Source organism: Apium graveolens, chromosome 10 (assembly GCF_009905375.1).
Source record: "Apium graveolens cultivar Ventura chromosome 10, ASM990537v1, whole genome shotgun sequence".
NCBI lineage: Eukaryota > Viridiplantae > Streptophyta > Magnoliopsida > Apiales > Apiaceae > Apium > Apium graveolens.
The window spans coordinates 34,694,982-34,713,778 of NC_133656.1; the positions used below are offsets into that span (position 1 = coordinate 34,694,982).

Sequence of the window (18,797 nt, forward strand, 5' to 3'; positions counted from 1 at the left end):
ATCTTTTGCTTTTTCAGCATCAGCAACTTTTCCAGACCTTAAGGTAATAGCTTTGACTTGCTCTTTAGCTTCCTTCCTGCCTGGCACTTCAGTATCACTGGGAAGTGTGCCAGGTTGACGATTGAGCACGACATTGGCTATTTGACCGATTTGATTCTCCAAGGTCTTGATAGAAACAAACTGACTTTTGCACAACAGCTTGAGCTCCTCGAAATCAGCACTAGAATGTGGAGCATCACCTCCTTGTTGAGGATATGATTGTCTTTGAGCATAATGATGTGGTTGCTGGAATCCAGGTGGATTAAACTGCTTACTGATAGGATGTTGATATGGTTGCTGAACAGCATTCTGATTATTGCTCCAGCTGAAATTGGGATGATATCTGTTGTTAGGATGATAATTAAGTAGCTGGCATAAGCTGCTGCGGTCGCTGATAATTGTTCACATACTGAACAGATTCATTCATAAGAGAACACTGATATGTAGCATGAGAGCCTGCACAAAGCTCACATACCATAACTATCTGATTGACTCCGTAGTTGGCTAAAGAATTGACCTTCAAAGACAGTGCTTGGAGCTGCTCTGCAATAGCTGTAGTTGCATCGACTTCCAGAATACCTGCTAATTTCCCAGACATCATCCTTTGAGTTGGGTTTTGATGCTCATTTGCAGCCATAGTTTCAATAAGATTATAAGCCTCAGTATAGCTTTTGGCCCACAAGGCGCCTCCAGCTGCTGCATCGAGCATGGGCCGAGATTGGGCCCCCAAACCATTATAGAAACCAGTGATCACCATCCAGTCAGGCATACCATGATGTGGACACTTTCTCAACATCTCCTTGTAGCGCTCCCAAGCTTCGCACGTAGATTCTGTTGGTTGCAGCGCAAACTGAATAAGAGCACTCCTCATAGCTGCAGTCTTCGCCATTGGATAGAACTTCACCGGAAACTTTTACGCAAGATCTTGCCAAGTAGTGATGGACCCAGCTGGTTCAGAATGTAACCAGTCCTTAGCTTTATCCCTCAGAGAGAATGGGAAAAGCCCCGGCTTGATAGCCTCATCAGTAATACCATTATATTTGAAAGTACTACAGATCTCGACAAAATTCCTGATATGCATGTTGGGGTCTTCAGTCGCAGCACCTCCGAAAGAAACAGAATTTTGCACCATCTGAATAGTGCCCGGCTTGATTTCAAAAGTGTTAGCCCGAATAGCCGGATGAAGGATGCTTGACTGAATGTCATTAATTTTAGGCCGAGAAAAGTTCATAAGAGTTGGATCTGCTGCTGTAACTATACGATCACCCATGATTACTGGTTCTTTCTGCTCACTCTCTTTATCCGAATATTCAAAATCTATCTTCTCCGGAATATCAAGAACCGAGTCTGTCTCCTCAGCCGTGTCTAAAGTCCTCTTGCGAGTACGAGAACGTGTTTGCATAAATGCTCGCAAGTATACCTGAAACACAACCGGAAACAATAAGTAACACGTCTTAATCAATGAGTCCTAATGACCACTGATGGCAAGTACATATACTAAACAAATACGCCGAGTCCCCGGCAGCGGTGCCAAAAACTTGTTAGGCACAAAACACGCGCTAATAATTCACGCAAGTATACGCGTTCGCAAGTAATATAGAATAAATTCTAGTTCGTTCCCACAGAGACTCAGACTAATTATGTTCAATTAACACTTACTCACCAATGTATGATTACTTCTCAATGTCAAGACAATAACACTTAAATTTGATTAACTAATTATTAACTACATTTAACTACGAGAATTAAACACTTAATTGACACTTGAATTAACAATATTAAACACACATGAGATCATAACTTCATTACTACTTACTTCAATAGTTATCGTTATTACCCTTAGCATGAAACGGTGATGATATTAATCGAACAACACGAAGCTGATAAAAGCCAACTTTCGTTTTACTAATACCATTCTACCAAACATCCACAATTAAGATAGAAGTTGAATAGACATCAATTATGTTAAGACCCTATATGTCTACAGAATTTGACAACATAACGATTTAAGCACAAGTTATTCTTTATAATTACACAGGGCAAGTAAAACGGTTAGAGTTACCCACTAATCATGCATACACATACATGAACCTATGCTAGCATGGCAAGTTCTAAACCTCCAGATCCACCGTCGCTTCATAGGAGATTAACAGACTATCTTATATATTCGCGACGCACATAAGACGAATAAGCGCAACCTATGCTATATATCATAAAATCATTACACACTAAGGTATTAAACAACTAACTAAAGAAATCCATAGTAAATCCGTTATGACCCCATGATCACGATTAACCCATGACGGAACTCATCGTCACTATGGGTTCATATGAAAACATGATAATAACACACAATATAAACTAATAAAAATACTTATTAAAACCAGAGTACGTCACAAGAGTAATAAGGTTCAAAGTAAAAAAAACTAGCATCCACTGATACAACAAATAAAAGAATCACAAGAAAATGTATGCTTCCTCTTCTTCGTTGTGATATGCTAAAATGGTCTTCTTCCTTCTCTCCTTACTCTTTGCTTGATACCACACTTTTGTGAAACGTCTCTGAGAAATACTTATATAGAAGCCCACAAAAACTAGCCGTCTCAGAAGTTCATCAGAATAAGGATTATAAAATTCAGTATTAAAATTCTCGTCCCTGAGCGGCCGCCCAAAATTCCTGAGCGGGCGCCCAAGCTCCCAAGCGGCCGCCCAGCATCCTGAGCGGGCGCCCAAGCACCTTCTGGAAAATTCTGAATTCTGCTCGTGATTTTGCTGCGTTCTTCCCCCAACTTTCCACAACCAATGCCAAGCACTTCCCTAGACTTATTTCTGATGAATTCTTCCTACATACGCAAGTTATACCCTGAAATGCAAAAATACTAGAAAAATGCATCAAATACACAAAATACCTGATTTCAAGACATCAATTCAAGCCATTATAAGACGTTCTAAGTGGTATAAAATGCCACTTATCATTATCCTCATCATCAGCTTTTTCCATGAGAACATAATTGACTCCATCATCTGAATATGATGAATCATCTCAGTTTCTCTTTCTTGAGATCAAGGCTTATTTCTTATCAGCTCTGGGTTTTCTGCAGTCAGCTGCAAAGTGTCCAATTCCATCACAGTTGTAACATCTCTCTTTTGACTTGTCAAGTTTTCCAGATCTTGATTCCTTCCCATCAGTATTTCTCTTGTTGTTCCTCTTATCAGAGTTTGAGGAACTGGAACCTTTTCTGGAAGATCTTCTCCCTTTCCTGAAGTTCTTGAATACCATCTTCTTGAAGTTTTTAACCAGTAGGGCAGCCATTTGATCCATATCTTCATTGTTGTTATGATCACTGTCAGTATCTGATTCAGTATCAGTATTTGAGTCATCATCAGAATTTGATGATTCAGTATCTGACTTTACGATAATGGCTTTCCCTTTGGAGTAGCTTTTCCTTCTAGCTTTCTCCATTAGCTTCTCTTTAACCTTGAGTGCAACTGGTCTAACTTTTGATCCTTTCCTCTTGCTTCTTTGCTCCATCTCTAGTTCATGAGTTTTCAGAAATCCATAGATCTCATCAAGAGGTGTGTTATCAAGTTGATAGTTATCCCTTATTGATGTGACTTAAAAGTCCCAATTTTCAGGGAGAGTAAGTAGGAACTTCAGGTTTGAGTCCTCCAAATCATATTTTTTGTTGACATGGGATAAGTCATTCAGCAACTTCTGAAATCTGTCATAGATCTCAGTTAAGGACTCATTGTCCCTTGAGTCAAAGTGCTCATAATCTTGAGTAAGTACTATCCTCATATTCTTCTTGATAGCAGTTGTACCTTGACACTTTACTTCTAAAGCATCCCATATCTCTTTTGCTGTCTTACATCCAATGATTCTATTGGACATAACACTATCAAGACTGTTGTGCAAGATGTATCTGACCTTAACATCCTTCATGATAGATGAGATATCTTCAGGAGAGTAGTCCTTCCTATCTTTGTTTATCATCTTTTCTGGTTCTCCTGCAAGCAAAAAAACTACCTTCACTGGTCTATGAGGACCATCATAGATTCTGTTCAGATATTCAGGATCTGTGGCTTCCAAGCACATGACCATCCTGACTTTTCAGATTGGATATTCATGTATCTTCAGGATAGGCACCTTGATTGCTTCATACCTACTCATGTTGCTGCTTATCTGTGATGTGGCTTGGGGTTGTGGCTTTGAATTCTGTGTTTCTTCTTCTTTGTCTGACATGGTTGATTGATTTTCAGATCTTAAACTGTTTGTACGTTAACAATAAGCTCCGATACCAATTGTTAGGCCCTTAATCAACTGTAGAGGGGGGGGGTGAATACAATTAATACAATCAATTCGACAAAGTTTCAAAGTTTCAACAGAATCAACAGTTTTTATATTAACTGATAGAAACTTATTACAAATGTACTCTCCCGAAATGATGAACAAATATTTTTGAGAGCTGCTAAGTTATGCGAAGATATAACAATGTCGCAATACTTATAGTATGAACCTAATATGTGCTTTATATAGAGCACAACTACACAATGTATAAGGAATCATATTCTATCAACAAAATGTAAACCTATACAATTGCTTTTGAGATAAAGTGCTTCACCGCCTTGAGTTCCTGTTTCCTTTTCCTTATCGAAGATCAACTGATGAGACAAATACTGATTTCATCATCCGTTGACATCATCATCCGTCGATATCATTATCCGTTGATTATCAACATCCGTCGATGTAATTTCTGATATGAATTTCTAGTATTTCTGCTTGATATCATAAATTGCTCCTAATATTTGTATATATAAATAATATTAAATTTGATTACATTATTCGGAATGCTGGATATCCGAAAATTACCCGATCCGATTCGAAATCTGACGGATTTGAATTTGAATTTTATAATAGCTAATCCAAACCCGAGCGGTTGATTTGAGTGCCTAAAAAAATTTACTATATAGTAACTTTGAAAAATAACAAAAGCAAGCAACTTCCCAACTTCCCAACTTCCCTCACTCGCACGCACCCAAATATATACAAACATACAACTATACACACACACCCCGATAGAGAAAAGAGTACACCACTGTCTATATATCATCGCCGATCGATCCTCTCCGACCTCAATCACTTCGCAATCTCTCTCCTCCAAGATTTTAACTTTATATACACACATTTATATCATTCAATTCCTTATTCACAAAGTAAGTCCTCTCTCTCTCTCTCTCTCTTCCTGTATCTCCCTCTCTCCCTCTCTCTCCCACTCTCTCTCTCTCTCCACTCTCTCTCCCTATCTCTCTCTCACACATAATTGTGTATATACGATTTGTGTGTGTGTTAAATATTGTATGAGATTGTTTTAGTAGCAAGTGATGGGGCATAAGAAGCGCAGTGTCGCTCCTCGCTCCAAACAACTTGAAGCAAACCCTAGCTCACTCGATATCGAACAACGAAATGTTAATCTATTGTCTTCGAAGTTTAATGAACTCGAGATTACTAAATTCGAATCGAGTTTGGTAATTAAAAATGAGGATTTAGCTGAATTAGTGGATTACGGTGCAATTAAGTTAGAATGTGAGAAAGCTTTGAATACGTTAAGACGAGGGAACCATACAAAAGCGGTTAGAGTAATGAAGGAGTTGTGTGGTAAGAGTGCTAGTTCGGTTAGTTCAGGTTTGGTTTGTCGGGTTCAAGGGACGGTGTTTGTGAAGGTTGCGTTGATAATTGATGATTTGAGTAAGAAAAAGAAACTTATGAGGAGTGCGATTGAGTCGGCTAAGAAAGCAGTGGAATTGTGCCCGGAGTCAGTTGAGTTTGCGCATTTTTATGCGAATTTGTTGTATGAGGCCGCAAGTGATGCAACGGAGTATGAGGAGGTAATAAGGGAGTGTGAGCGTGCATTGGCGATTGAGAATCCAGTTGATCCAGCCAAGGAGAGTTTGCAGGAGGAGAGTCAGTTGAAGGTATCGACAGCAGATGTGAGAATTAGTAATGTGCAAAATGAGTTACGGGCGTTGATTCAGAAATCGAATTTTGGGTCGATTTCTACGTGGATGAAAACCTTGGGGAATGGGGAGGAGAAGTTTCGGTTCATTCCAATAAGGAGAGCTGTGGACGATCCAATGGAGGTAGGGTTGGGTCAAGCTCGGAGACCTAATGAGATTAAGAAGGCAACTAAGACGCCTGAGGAGCGGAGAAAAGAGATTGAAGTACGTGTTGCTGCCGCTAGGCTTTTGCAGCAGAAGTCCGATTCACCACAAATCCAAGATGATAGTAACAAGAAGGGTTTAGATCAATCTTCAGGCCCTGGTCAGAGAACAGGGGAACGAAAGAAAGGTGGGAATGGGAAGAAAAGTTCTTCCTTTTCCGAGAGGAAGGACTTTGTTCAGTCTTACTGGAATTCCATGACTTTGGAGATGAAGATGGACTTACTCAAGATAAGTACGTCAGATATCAAGGAACATTGTAGTTTGTTGAAGGATGCACGGGCTTCAGAAGTCCTTTTAGAAGCTATATCATTTGCTGAAGCTAGAAAAAGATGGAAGTTTTGGGTTTGTTGCAGTTGCAGCAAGAAATTTAGCGACTCAGAGTCCCATTTGAACCATGTCGTGCAGGAGCATGTAGGTGAGCTGTCTTCTGAGATAAAGTCAGTTTTTCCTCGAAGTGTCAACGAGGAGTGGGTGAACATGTTTCTCAGTTGTCCATGGAAACCATTGGACGTTGGGGCTGCAGTTGAAATAATTGAGAAACAGTCAAATTCTGCAGCTCCCAGTTCTGTTTATGATTCTTACCAGGGGAATGTTATAGATGAAGGTAAAGACTGTTTCACTGATAGTGTACGGGATTCATTCGCACAAGACAAGGAAATGAATAATGGATTCGAGACTGGAGGTCGTGATAGTATTTCGAACAGTATCCGGAAGGAATGCAATAAAACTACAGCTTGTATGCCAATTTCTTTCCTGGGTAGCTGGCCATTATCTGATGATGTTGAGTGTGCCAAGCTCCTTGAGAAAATCAGTTCTGTATTACAGTTGCTTATTAAGCATAAGTGTCTTGCTGAAAGTCATCTGAGTAAGATGATACAGTTTGCCATTGGCGAATTGCAGAGTCTTGACTCTGGTTCTCAGCTAATTATCTATAGTGTGGACCAAACACCACTATGCATTTGCTTTTTAAAAGCTCAGGAGCTGAAGAAAGTATACAAGTTCTTGCAAGAGTTATCTAATTCTTGCGGTCTAGGTCGGTATCCTGAGAAAAACAGTTCCCTGGATGATTCAAGCAGTATTATACAAGCTGATATCACACAGAAGTTAGTTTTTGACGAGCTAAACTCATTTCTGTTACTGGACGAGCATTTTATGCCTCACAAGGTCTTCTCAGACATATCTCTTGATGCTGTTACGGATGATGCAACTTCAAGTGTTTCTACAAGTGTTGCTTATGAGAATGAAGTTCCTTTTGATGCTGATTCCTTCTTGTCATGGATATATACAGGTTCCACAAGTGGGGATCATTTGACTCAGTGGACACAGGTGAAAGAACAGAAAGCAAATCAAGGGATAGAGATACTTCAAAATCTTGAGAAGGATTTTCAACACCTACAAAGTTTGTGTGAGAGAAAACTTGAGCATTTAAGTTACGACGATGCATTGCAGACCATAGAGGATATATGTATTGAAGAAGGTAAGAGAAGGGATTTTTTAAGTGATTATGTTCCTCAAAGGTATGAGTTCGTGCTTAGGAAGCGGCAAGAAGATCTCATTATAAGTGATAATGATGATATGTCTAAGGGTAATAGGTTTGAGTTGGATGCAATATCTAATGTATTTAAAGAAGCCGAATCTTTTAATGTCAATCAATTTGGATTTGAAGAAACGTATGTTGGCATGGGTACTAATCTACCTGACCTGGAATCCGGGGAAGAAGATAACTGGAGATCCAAAAACTTTCTGCATCAAGCAGACTCCTGTATCGAGGTTGCGATTCAAAGACAGAAAGAGCATTTATCTATTGAGGTTAGTGTCAGCATATTGGTTCTTTTACCAAAGATTTATGTGCACTATTTTTCGTTATCTCACTTTCTCAGTTTTGCAGCTCAACAAACTTGATGCCCGGCTTCTGCGATGTGTCACAGAGATGCAGCATCTAGAAGCCAAGCTTGAACCTACATCTGCTCATGATTATCGATCGATATTATTACCTCTCCTGAAATCATTTATCCGGGTTTGTCATTACTTTTGTCATTTAATGATGTTCCTCCTTCATCCCAAATTTATATTTCAATTTTTTCTGTATTCTTGCGATATATCACTGTATTCAGGCACACTTGGAGGATCTAGCAGAAAAGTATGCCACAGAGAAATCTGATGCTGCTAGAGAAGCATTTTTAGCTGAACTTGCTTTAGATTCTAAGAAGCGCATTGTCAAAGGAAATGATAGTTCAAGACATGCACATGAGAAGTCCAAGGAGAAGAAGAAGAATAAAGACTTGAGAAAAACAAAGGATGTTAAAGTAAGAAACTTATTATCTGGTTCTGTTATGTTTTAATTTCTGCTATTTACTTGTGACATAGTCTAATAATTTAAGCATTTTGTAATTTGTAGGCTATTACTAACAATGAACTGCATGTGCATCCTCAAGTGACTGCTCAATCCATGTGTGCACTCCTGACCACAAAGCTCTAGTTCACTTCAAAGATCTCTCTTTAATGATTTAATACTTTCCTTATATATGGTCATTATTTAATTCATTTTGTACGTTGTCGAATTCTGTCTGGCAGCAGCTCCGTGGCATTTGAGTATGATGAGGACTATTTTGATATTGAACCTATTGTCGCTGGAAGTGGTGTTGACTTGACTAATGAGGAAGATGAACTTCAACGTCGGAACCTAGAAATTGAAGCAGAGGAAAGAAAGCTCGAAGAAACTTTAGAATATCAACGGAGAATAGAATGTGAGGCTAAAGAAAAACTCCTTGCTGAGCAACATAAAAGATCTGCCATGACGACTTTAGAGATAAATGCAGCAGTTGATCGTCCAGATGATCATTTCAGAAACAAGGATAATGATAAGCATGTTCCTGAAGCAATGGATAATTTTCAGCAGGTGAGTGTTTTTCATTCTGCTGCATTATGTGCTGGTCCTGTTTCATAAAAGCATGATCCAATAGCACTAGAGTTCATTGTTACAACTAGAATCTCCCGATAATGGCATACCAATATTAACTCATATATAACGAGAAAACTTGTATTCAGGAACACGTCAATCAGTGCAATGGATCTGGGAACAATATAGGAAATGGGCCTAAAAAGAGTGGTGGTGAAGAATCCCAGAGGATTGGTATCACCCACAGCAATCACATTGATGATAAAATTAAACCAAGTTAGTTATCAAATTTTTAAAACTTTTCATACTAGCTGGGAAAAAAATGTATTTGTTTTCAATTTTTCTTTTGCACTGGCTTATCAAACGGAGTGATTGGAGACAATGGTTCTGTCGTTTTTGATCGACGGACAGGAAGGAGAGGTAAACACCAGAAAAACTCCAACAAAGTAGTTGACAGAGACTACCAACCTCTGCCATCTGAGGAGATTGGTAAAGCTGGAAAACTTAGTTTAAATGACGAGGGCATAGGTATGATGTTTCGTATCTGAATGTCATGCATTTCGCTCGGTTTGTCTTTCCAAGCCGTTTGGTTTTTTGTTGTTTATACAGTGTTTCTCGCGGTCTCTTTGCATGTATCTTTAATTGAGTATGTAGTCATCAGACCATTTGAAATTGATACTTTCATTGTTGCTACTTCTGTGGACAAGTCTGAAAGTACTTGTCTGCAAATAATTAGGTTAACTGAAAGCTGGGGGAGGGGTTGTTTTTGGTTTGTGCGTATAGCTACATAGCCTGCATAAAATGCTTCAATTAGTACTATTCTCCGCATTATCTTTACTTGTTCTGACTAATTCAGTTAAATTTTCCCTTGTATTATTAATAAAATAATACATCCTATGGGCTATGATATTGAATTGTTGATTGAATTGGTTAATCTTGCTTACTTGGCTCGTTCATGGAATCGCACAATTGTTGCCAAGTATATCGCTTTTTTTGGAAAGTATCCTACTTTATATTTGCAAACCTTGTTCTGCATCACACTTCGCTATTGCTCCTGCTCCCACACAAAAGAATAATAAACTTGAAGAACAATAAAGTTAGTCAATGGTCATCTTCATATATTTAAAATTCTCTCCCAGTCTTCATTTCTAGTATTCTACAGTAAATTTTCGAAGAAAAAAAAATTCTGACATATAAATACAATTTTCTGCTCGTGATTATTTCCTGGAGGCATGACTAGAACCTAGAACAGGGTTAATTATTAATCCACACGTGTGTATGTGCGTTTATAAAAATGTAAATATACTCATTCTATGTATCTGTCATATCTGATGCGATAGTTGGTTTACTTGTGATGTAGATGATGCTTATTTGGTAGATAGAACAAAGACACTGAGACAGTTACGTTCGGAGGAGGATGAGGAAGAAAGGTTTCAGGCCGACCTTCAAAGAGCTATGCGCCAAAGCCTTGGTAAAGTGCTTCCATTCTCTCATTTTTCATTTCACTTTAAACACTGGAAAAGCCATATATACATTAGAAGTAAAGAAATTAAGGATGACATATAATATTTCTGGTATAATCACAGTTTTTCTTTATATCAAGTTCCCAAATATTATTTTTTGGTGAATCTTGAATAACTGTCTCTTGGGCATAGGTTTGTAAGCTAGCCTATCTTTGGCCACTCGCGATTTATTTTTTTTCTGAGTCGGGCAGAGACTTTGTATTGAACTCAAATTTAAAACTAAACCGAGTCCAATGCCAACATTATAGTTGTTTTTCCAAAATAGCAAACAAAACTTGTAAATTGCTGTCAAATCCAACTTGTAAGTAAATAATGTAGTGGATAATGAATTCAAGTATTGTTTGTATTTAAGTTTCTTTGATAGGGTAATACAATAGACTGTAATGGATTTATTCTGTTTATCTAATGTGTCATGAAAAATATGAATTCTTAAGTTTTATGTACTACTTAATATTGAGATTTATGTGTCTAGTCGATCTTAGTCAAGAAAGTGTAAGCTTGGCTCGAGCTTCAGTTTAGACTTTTTATATTTGTTTGAGCTCGAGCTCGATTTCAAATTGTAGCCTAGCGCACCTAATTTAGCTTGAGCTTGTTTTCCAACAAGCTCAGTTCATTAGCGCCTCTGCTTGGCACAATGTAAGTAGGAGAGAAGTCATATATTCAACTTGCCTCAGTAACAAGTACGCACACACATCCTCAAGTGTTCATCTGTACGAACTAGACATGACTGAGACCGACTAGGCGATAAACCTTGAAAGTGAGAATTACCTGTATAATAGTCCTTAAAGAATCAGAATAAAATGCAGTATGTGGATCTGTAATTTGCTCCTAGTGCAAAGTGTGTACCCATAGTTTATATAGCGTGACATGTTTGCTCTTAATGCAAATTGTGTAATCATAGTTATATAATGCAAAGGGTGTATCTTAACTTTCTGTTTGAGTATAAAGCGTGGAACTATAGTCTAAGGTGCAAAGTGTGCACCTTAACTTTCAAAGGTGTTGCAGTATTATTGGTAATTTGTAATTACTGTTAATAAAATTTCATAAATATGTATAACAATAAATTATATTAATTATATCCATATACAGTTCAAGAACCAAAATCATAAAAAGCCAAATTATCTTTAATTTGTGTTAACATTTTTTTTTAATTTTATCATTATTAAATTAGCAGCTAATAATATATAAACACGTATTTTATATGTACAATTTAAATCAAATTATTATCATTATCGTTATAATATCTCAAAGAAGAATATGCGAAATCTGCCTTTGAACATTTTAAGTCAGTTGCAAGTAAGTGGCGAGACTGGATCAAAGTTAATGTATATTGTATATCTTCGTTTATTATTGAGAGTTCAGAAGCATCATGTGTATAGAAGTGAACATGGTTGCAACTTTAAAAGATGATTGGTCAGAGGAATAGTAGAATGTAGTCATGGTATTCGATGCTGAACGGAAAGGTTCTTAAGGGCTATTGGCTAAAATGTGCATTTTTCAATCATGAAAATGAAGAACTATTATAAATAAGACTACTTGATAAACTTCCTGATAAACAATACTATATACTTTTGTCGTACTAATAAGGGAAAAATGATTTGCATCACCATTCACCACACAAGCAATATTCGTTAACATAATTTATTGTAGATTGAAAAAATATAGAGACAGATGTCGTACATATAAATGTATCATATATGTGGCTATATGCATATATATGTTGTTTAAGGATGATATAGCTATTACAATGGTATTTTGACATAAGTATCCCTATACAACTAACATCGTGCAATTGACTTGATGGAAGTCATTTAATTAGGAAAAAAATATTTTGAGCCATTTAAGTGTAGGATTTTGATTATCAGCCAACAAATTGCAAAAATAGTAATTTACAGTCCATTAAATTGCAATTTACTCTTATATTTTGATGTATGTATTTAATTATTGCTATAAATCTATAAATGAGAACGCGAGTTTAGTTAATGTCCTTGATCATAAATTAACAATGATACTATAAGAAATTAGAAAATTGAAGTACACACTTTACATTCCTAAACTACAGGTATACACATTGCACCCAGTTGGAAAGTTAAGGTACACACTCTGCATTAGGAGCCAATACAGGTACCTTTACACACATTGCATTTTACTCGAAAAGTTATAGATAATTAAGGGGAACATAAACTGTAGTCAATTCCTGTGTATTACCTTTAATTCTCATGAATTTTGATGACTTGGCGCATTGCAAGAAATGTTTATTCGCCATCAACTGGATTTGTGCCTCCCACAACCATTTATAGTTTGCAACTGATGAGCATTAAATCTCTAACTAGTATGGATAACACCATGTACCTGTTGGATGCTCCAAAATTGGCATATTTGATATAGATTTTGGACTTTGATAGCTAGATTTTGGCAAGTGAAAACATTTGAATTGTATCAATGTCTATATTATATACTTGATCAGTTATTTGAGCTTTGCCTTGTGTAGCCGTGGTTATATATACACCCTTGCGCAATCCCCCCCGCCCAGCAACAGAGTTAGGATTTTGTGTCAGTGTATCCATAACGTGTCATTGAACTTATGTGCACAATTCTTGAATATGAATTTCAGACGCATTATACGGGAAGAAGAATTCTCCAAGTCTTAGGCTGCAGCAGGTGAACTATTCAGGAACGGATGGTGTCGGAGTTGTACCTAGTGAAATTTGTATTGAAAATGTAAATGGAATTGGTGCTTTTGGCAGAGGGCTAAAGAACGAAGTTGGTGAATATAATTGTTTTCTCAATGTTATCATTCAGGTTGGTTTACTGTTCCATTCTTGCTTTTTTAATAGAAAAAATTATTTTTGTTTTTATTTAAATTCCTGATGTATTTTTTTGGGACTTTCAGTCTTTATGGCATATTAGACGTTTCCGAGAAGACTTCCTGAGAAGATCAATAACAGGGCATGTTCATGTTGGTGATCCTTGTGTTATATGTGCTTTATGTGACATTTTCAATGCTTTGAGCATGGGATCTACAGACCTGCAGAGAGAAGCAGTTGCTCCTACTTCTCTGAGAATTGCTCTAAGCAACCTGTATCCTGAAAGTAACTTCTTTCAGGAGGTACATCTCTAAAACCTTTAAACTGGTTCCAATATGCATGTATTTAAATGTGTTTATGGGTTTTGAAAGTTTTCGTTTGATAGTTAGAGTACTGAATGGCATGGTCATGTAATGAAAGGTGGACATGGATTTTATTTCCTAAGCATGTGCACATGTACTCTGTTTTTTTGGTTGATGCATGTCAAAGTTACCTGGTCTCATTTGCTAGAGTATGGAATCCCTCAGTCATGTAGTATTCTGATAATATTGTTATTGTTGATAACGCATTAGTTATATATATATTTTGGTGGTATTTGACAGGCACAGATGAATGATGCTTCAGAAGTACTAGGAGTAATATTTGATTGCCTTCATCGTTCGTTCACTTTTGGGTTAGGTGTTTCTGATACTGAATCGCTTGAGAGCAATGGCAAGGGCTTTTGGGACTGTGTAAATCATGCTTGTCTTGCACATTCTCTTTTTGGTATGAATATTTTCGAAAGAATGGATTGCTACAACTGTGGTTTGAAGTCGAGAGAAATGAAGTATACATCTTTCTTCCATAATATAAATGCCAATGCGCTCCGTACAATGAAGGTGCGCCCTTTCCAAAACTGATCAGCAAACAACTTTCACAACTCATTATAAATGTTTATTATGGTGAATATGGTTGTACTTTTGTCTTTTACCTATACTCTTTATGATTCAGGTTATGTGTCCCGAGAGCTCCTTTGATGAGCTTATAAAGCAAGTTGAGAGGAATGACCGGTTCATGTGTGATCCGGAGGTTGGAGGCTGTGGAAAGATGAACTATAAGCATCACATTCTCTCAACTCAGCCTCATGTTTTCACAACAGGTGATTGCATTCTTTCTGAGAGATATTTAGAGCAGTGAAAGTAAAATACAAAATCTATAATAGTTCTTGTTTATCGTTTTTCAGTTTTAGGGTGGCAGACTACATGCGAGAGTGTTGATGACATAAGATCAACATTGGCAGCATTAGCTACTGATATTGATATTGGTCTTCTTTACCGTGGTCTTGATCCAGAGAACAGACATCGCTTGATTTCAGTGGTATAATTTTTGTTAAGAATTTTTCTTTCCGAAATCAGAGGTTTTTTGTTCTGTAATATACGTTACAGTACACATGTTGAGAGTTCGGCTCCTTTTGCTATTACTGTTTAAACTTTAAACTTAAAAGCTGCGGGTTGACTGGGAAAGAATATTGCCTGAAAAGCACTGCCGAGAAAAGTAATAAATCTACTTTAGAAGCTAAAAAGGAAATAGTAATTGTTTGGTAAAAATAATATTTCTAAAACAGTTGTTTGGGATTGAATTGACATCATAATTTCATATCTGTTTAGTTTTTAAAAGTCATGTGGTATTAATAAAGGGTGGAGTCCCGTAATGCCTGATTTTTTTTTAAAAAGATGTCTGAAATACTGATTTAGCAGTAGTATCCCAAGTACCCATTGGATGCGTTATGCAAAGACACGCATCAGGTATTTACATAATTAGTTGTCCTGTTTTTGAGTAGAAGATAGGAAAGTAATTTCGTGAAATAGGATTCGTAGCCAGCAAGGCATGCTGGTAATGACGTGGTATGTCAAATAAAAGGTCGTATGTCTGATCCCAAGAAGGTGCTTTTCTTTCTATTACCCAAACTAGATTAGCTCCTGGGCAGATGTCCGGATGTGTTATATTCATTTATTTTAAATTATTATTTAAATTTAATAAAGATAATATAAATATTTATTGAAATAGATTGTTAAATTTAATGTTGAAATGATTTTATTTAATTCTTTTTAGTTACAGTTATGTTATTAAGTATTAAAATATTAATTTAATTCAGTATAATTAATTTAGACATATAAATACTAATACATTATTTTATCTAGACGAATCAAGTTAGATTTTTAATCAGTATACAGTTTCAATTTCAAATGAAGTATGAAAATATAAATAATTTGATAAATAGTTTTTCAAATAATGTTAAAAAAGTTATAAAATTGTAAAATGAGGAAGAGAGAGAATTACCAGGATGAAGAGTATAATTTATTATAAAATAAGTTAGTGCAAGATGGATTGGTTCCATTGACATTAATGTTAGTACCTAAGCAAAAATTTATAAGGAGAAATTAATGTGTGCATAGAATATTTTGTCTCCAATTTGAAGGAGAGATTGGCATAACTTGTTCTTTGTTTTAGTGGAAGTATATACGGAGAAGGTAGATTTAATAAATAATTTCTCAAACATTGTTGGAAAAAGTTACAAAACTGAGAAATGAGGAAGGGAATTAGTGGGGTGAGAGATAAGCGAGTAATTTACCATACAATAGGTTAGTGGATGATAGATTTATTCTAGTGACTAATTTTAGTGTGCCAAAGAAGCAATAAATTTTAAAGAGATATATATATATATATATATGTGTATAGTTTAGTTGAGAGAATCCCATGCGTCTAATTTTAAGAGCAGAGAGTACCTTTTAGTATATAATGTAGAAGTTTGATTTGGTGATCCTTTAATATGAGAGTAATTATATACTAAAATGAAAGATTCTGGGATCTGGATCCGATGTATGAGAAAAATTGCTACTTAACTGACTTAATTATATTATATAATTACGGACTCTTGGATTTAGATCCAATATTTGACACATATGCAGGGATTTGGCATATAACGTAACATAAATGAGATTATATATATATATATATATATATATTCTTAAATCATTTTACAATGCAAGAAATAGAGTCTTCCGCCGATAAAATGTATACACCTGACTATATGTGCTAAATTTATAGCATAAAATCACAAGAATAATATAGAAACAAGTCATCTGTAAATCTACTCTTAATACACAAATTGCCTCGAGCCCTGTATATCATTTTTGAAGTTGATTGCTGCAAGATAAAGTGTACGTCTTCAGTATATAGGATCTGACTTGGATCTCATACCCACTCCCATGTCATGTGCTGTGGGCATGGGTATGGCGACTAAATCTGAGAATTCGGGTAGCACAAGTTTTGATTTATGCAAAATCTGCCTCCCTGCGCTTCTTGAAAAAATCTGGTTTCTCAACTTCTACACCTCGTGCACCCAGAAATTCTGCAATATTATTGAACAAAAATATATATGTTATTCAAATATATTACATTCAGCATATATCTATGTTATTCAAATATATTACATTCACTCAGAGTATGCTTATGTTACTCCTCTAAGATGGATTTAAAAAATAAAAAATAGTTCTTGTATTTTTTCTTTTTTCTTGTATGTGTTTTTGGTTTTTAATATTTCAGCACTCTGTTGCTCTAGCCTTTCGGATATCTATATGTTTATATAAGAAATAACATTCCCCCCTGGGTAATTTTGTTCTTAATTGTATACCTTCTATTTCTCATGCATATCTGCACGATAAAATTTCGAAATAGCTAGTCTTAAATGAGGTTTTATATACAGAAGCTCAGTATGTTAACATTCGTCGTTTTACTTTTTGTTCAGTTTGTTTTGACGTTATGTAAACTTGGTGTATTAAATTAATGATGTCTTCTCTTTGAAACAAATTAATGTTCTGGAACATGTTACTAGTTGATTGCTGTTCTGAAGTCGGTCATGATGAAGCAAAATAGCTTGAACAAATTTCAGATTTGATGTGTTGATACATGAGACGTGAATGTTCATAACTCTTGATACTGTTTTCATCTTCTTTCATTGTTAGGTTTGTTATTATGGGCAACATTATCATTGTTTTGCTTACAGTCATGATCATGAACGGTGGATTATGTATGATGATAAGACCGTTAAGGTAAATGCTTACATTTTGGTGACCATTTTTTTGGACATAATATTCTGCTTATGTTTGTTACAATATTTTTTTTTTCTTTTTGTAGTTAATTGGTGGTTGGGATGATGTTATTATAATGTGTGAAAAAGGGCATTTGCAACCTCAGGTTCTCTTCTTCGAAGCTGTAAATTAATTTCGTATAGAAGTTGTGATTTTATGTTTGGTGCATTGAAGATTTTGAGGTACATTTGGCTTGTCATACAGTCATCGAATAGCATGAAGAACAAAGACATTGCATGCATGAGTTTCCGCAAGTTGTTAGAGAGACTTGCAGCATTTAAATCCAGAATTATAGAAGTTGATATACAATCCTTGATCGGGATTTTATAGCAAGAGATATTGTTAGCAGCAAGAAATTTTGTAGGAGTATGGTCTGTTTAGCAAAGAACATTTTTTTTTAAGAAATGGAAAATTTTAGATTGTTAGAGCCGCACATGAGGGTAGATCATGTTGATGGTTTTAGAAATCGAAAAGTTTCTTGTCGATGGAAGTTTTCCCATTATCATGGGTTACATAAAAAAATTGTTTGGGGGTGCAGATTTAGTAAGATTGTTGCCTGATCATGAATACTTGGGAATATTTCCTTGTAACTGGTGCTTCTCTACCAATAGAATACAACAGATCCAGGGTATACTAGATGTTAGTGTTGATAAAAAATGACTGGATAGGATGTGGTAGAATTTACAACTGATATCACCCTTTTGTTCTGTTGTTTTCTTCAATAAGAGGACTTGTGTATGAGATGGGAAGCAAAATGAAAGTAATTTGTTCCATCCACTTGGTTCTTTTTCCTTGATTGTATTATCTCGGGCATCTTCAGATACAGTTAATAAGCTCATACGCCTATGCTAATATGTGCACAAAAGAAGTTGTGCATATTATAACTTGTGGGAATAATTGTAAGAAATTCATGCTGGACCAGGATTTGGTTGCATTCTGGGCTGGACATTGCCGAGTTAGTATTAAAGAAGTAATTACTTTATTTTCCCAGTTGGTGAGAATTTACAATCAGAATAAAACGGAAACTAACTCGTATTGTTGTTATTAGTTGAAAATTGAGAAAGCTAACAAACGGTCATAGACTGTTGAAGAAACTAAAATGTCGCTCCTCTCTCATTTCATTGTGTTTGTGTTTACTGGGTCTGTCATCCTCATCCTCCAAATCTACCCATCCTCACAT

At 36.0% G+C, this 18,797-nt stretch overlaps 1 protein-coding gene across 2 annotated transcripts; it reads left to right on the forward strand.

The window, feature by feature from the left end:
* Positions 1-5,058: 5,058 nt before the first annotated feature.
* On the forward strand, positions 5,059-18,050 carry LOC141692568 (uncharacterized). 2 transcript variants are annotated; one of them, XM_074497448.1, is made up of 15 exons: positions 5,059-8,067; positions 8,147-8,275; positions 8,373-8,564; positions 8,657-8,709; positions 8,833-9,157; positions 9,307-9,433; positions 9,569-9,685; positions 10,518-10,628; positions 13,295-13,482; positions 13,574-13,789; positions 14,090-14,365; positions 14,478-14,625; positions 14,710-14,843; positions 17,492-17,578; positions 17,664-18,050. In XM_074497448.1, the coding sequence occupies exons 1-15, from the start codon at positions 5,422-5,424 to the stop codon at positions 17,748-17,750; spliced, it is 4,836 nt and encodes a 1,611-aa protein (XP_074353549.1). In that variant the 5' UTR covers positions 5,059-5,421; the 3' UTR covers positions 17,751-18,050. The 2 variants fall into 2 exon arrangements, with proteins under 2 accessions (XP_074353549.1, XP_074353550.1); XM_074497449.1 differs by having other exon boundaries at positions 8,836-9,157.
* Positions 18,051-18,797: the final 747 nt, after the last annotated feature.

What these genes read in the sequence shown, in the direction of transcription:
- LOC141692568 (XM_074497448.1), top strand. Translation starts at nt 5,422, where the DNA reads ATGGGGCATAAGAAGCGCAGTGTCGCTCCTCGCTCCAAACAACTTGAA. An exon ending in TTCTCAATGTTATCATTCAG is followed by an intron (nt 13,483 to 13,573) that starts GTTGGTTTACTG and finishes TGGGACTTTCAG; the next exon opens with TCTTTATGGCATATTAGACG. An exon ending in ATGCGCTCCGTACAATGAAG is followed by an intron (nt 14,366 to 14,477) that starts GTGCGCCCTTTC and finishes TTTATGATTCAG; the next exon opens with GTTATGTGTCCCGAGAGCTC.